Source organism: Priapulus caudatus, unplaced genomic scaffold (assembly GCF_000485595.1).
Source record: "Priapulus caudatus unplaced genomic scaffold, Priapulus_caudatus-5.0.1 Scaffold97, whole genome shotgun sequence".
Classification (NCBI taxonomy): Eukaryota; Metazoa; Priapulida; class Priapulimorpha; order Priapulimorphida; family Priapulidae; genus Priapulus; species Priapulus caudatus.
Window position 1 is genome coordinate 259,906 of NW_014577158.1, and position 2,315 is coordinate 262,220.

Sequence of the window (2,315 nt, forward strand, 5' to 3'; positions counted from 1 at the left end):
GAACCGTGTCGTATTCAAAGAACTTTTTTGAAGAACACATACGATTTTCAGGTAAATTGGTGGTGTCATATGATTAAGGGAGAATCATAGACGAAAACAAGGTAAAGTTTGAATATATTTATTCACATATTGATAGAATATTTACAAGTTGAAAACTATGCAAAACGCTGTTAAATCAGTGTCATACTCTTCTCTATTATGTACTCTTGATATATATATATAGAGGGAAAATGATCGGCGCTATCTACGCACGCGAGTATGTCGATGACGTGTTGCCGCGTCTCGGCGCTGACGTCGTCTTGCATGAGGAGGAAGGCGGCCTGCTGGTAGGCGTACGTCGCCCGCGACCACCGGCTCTCCATACGCAGCTTCTCCGCATAGTTGTATGCCTGCAGCCAGTCGCACCGGAAACTAGAAACAATGCAACTCAGATGTGACAATGGAATGCAGATAACAATGGAATGCAGACGACAATGGAACTCAGATGACAATGGAACGCAGATGACAATGGAACTCAGATGACAATGGAACGCAGATGACAATGGAACGCAGATGACAATGGAACGCAGATGACAACGGAATGCAGATGACAATGTAACGCAGATGACAATGGAACTCATTGAGGACCAAGTGAACTCATCGGGTGACCTCTGTCTCGATGTAACAGCTCACCATCACGGGTCTACGTGGGTGTGTAGCTCGCATGCAACACTCGACATAGTATTCGATGCCACTCGGATCATCAACACCATAGCATTTACACTGGTGAGACGTAATATAACTCCTATCGGTGCATGCTTGCTTACCTATGACACCACATCAGTTCCCAGTAGCAGAGATCATGAAACTGTTTCCACTCGATTTGTAATGACATCGAATCTTCAAATATCTTTATTGCCTGTCGAATCAGAAAATATTAACTACAGAAAATAATTACGCTCCACATTGTCACATGACGTGTTATTATAATATCAGGCTGCCACTCATCATGTTCTAACGGCTACTACATAAAATAGGCGCATTCCATGATCTAAAACTTACTTGATCCACTTCTCCTTTAATCTCACATACTCGTCCCTCGAAAAATCGGAAGATGACTCCCTTGAATTAAGTACAGGCAAAAACTGATTACAAATATTAAACTTAACTAACTAAGGCATCGCTTCAACTAAAATCCAGTAAAAGCAAGTCTCGATATATTAGTGACACTCATTCAATGTTAGTTTGTTGATTTACACAATCTCGAATACTTCGCACACTTGTACTTTAGCTAGCATTAATGCGATAAAAAACATTACATAGCTGATCATAAATTACACATGTGATTATTACAATGTCCATCCGCAGACACTTAGCACAAACAGCAGTTTTCTAATTAATGTCAAACAGATTAGTGAAATATGATAGTGGGTTTATACATTTGGATAGTCCTGCAAGCATGGGCCCAGCACACTCTCTGCCAGTTCTATATCTCCGTCACCCGTACCTAAAACAAAAAAAGCAATGTCACGTGTCGCAGCATGCTGACACAATAAACTATCCCACCAATTCCTTACGAAGACCACTCTAACAAAGACCAAATGAAGAACACTCTAACAAACTTATTTCATTCTCGCCGATTGCTCACGTTACACTTTGCACGATGCGCCTGCACGATTGACCGCACACGACGATTCCGTCACAAGGGGGCGCGCTACGATCGCAAGGGATACACTAAAGCTGCGAGGGGGCGCCACGAGTCCGCGATGCATGCGAGTGCGGACGTCTCACCGAGCACGTAGGTGGCGACGGTGTGGTAGGAGAGTAGGATCATGCTGCAGAGAGGCCCACGCAGGCTCGGTCGCAGCTTACAGCCCTGCTCCAGCAGAGAAAGACCAAAGTCCTGCAACACAAAACACAAACATGCAAGAGTTGTCCGTCGATCAGGAACGCTGAAATTCATCGTTTACATTAATGGATAATCGTGAAGACGCTTGCTGACCATCATTACGAACTTCTAGTGCTGCCAGGAGTACATAAACACCTTCTTACATAATCGCAGTGCTATCAGTAGTACATAAACACATTGTTATGTACTCCTGGTGCTATCGGGCAAACGTAAACACATTGTTATGTATTCCTGGTGCTATCGGGCGTATGTAAACACATTGTTATGTACTCCTGGTACTATCTGGCATATGTAAACATATTGTTATGTACTCCTGGTGCTATCGGGCGTATGTAAACATATTGTTATGTACTCCTGGTACTATCGGGCGTATGTAAACATATTGTTATGTACTCCTGGTACTATAGGGTAAACGTAAATACATTGT

At 43.0% G+C, this 2,315-nt stretch overlaps 1 protein-coding gene across 2 annotated transcripts in view; it reads right to left on the bottom strand.

Annotated features, from left to right (window-relative positions):
* LOC106805037 (tetratricopeptide repeat protein 39B-like) overlaps positions 1-1,878 on the bottom strand; it is a 7,363-nt gene extending 5,485 nt beyond the window's left edge. The window contains exons 1-5 of one of the 2 annotated variants that reach the window (XM_014806504.1): positions 1,771-1,878; positions 1,419-1,486; positions 1,042-1,101; positions 807-898; positions 253-411 (exon numbers count right to left, since the gene is read on the bottom strand). In XM_014806504.1, the coding sequence (XP_014661990.1) occupies positions 253-411; positions 807-898; positions 1,042-1,101; positions 1,419-1,486; positions 1,771-1,813 (422 nt within the window). In that variant the 5' untranslated portion in view covers positions 1,814-1,878. The remainder of the gene's footprint in view (positions 1-252; positions 412-806; positions 899-1,041; positions 1,102-1,418; positions 1,487-1,770) is intronic. The other variant, XM_014806505.1, reaches the window with a different exon arrangement.
* Between the last annotated feature and the right edge of the window lie 437 nt (positions 1,879-2,315).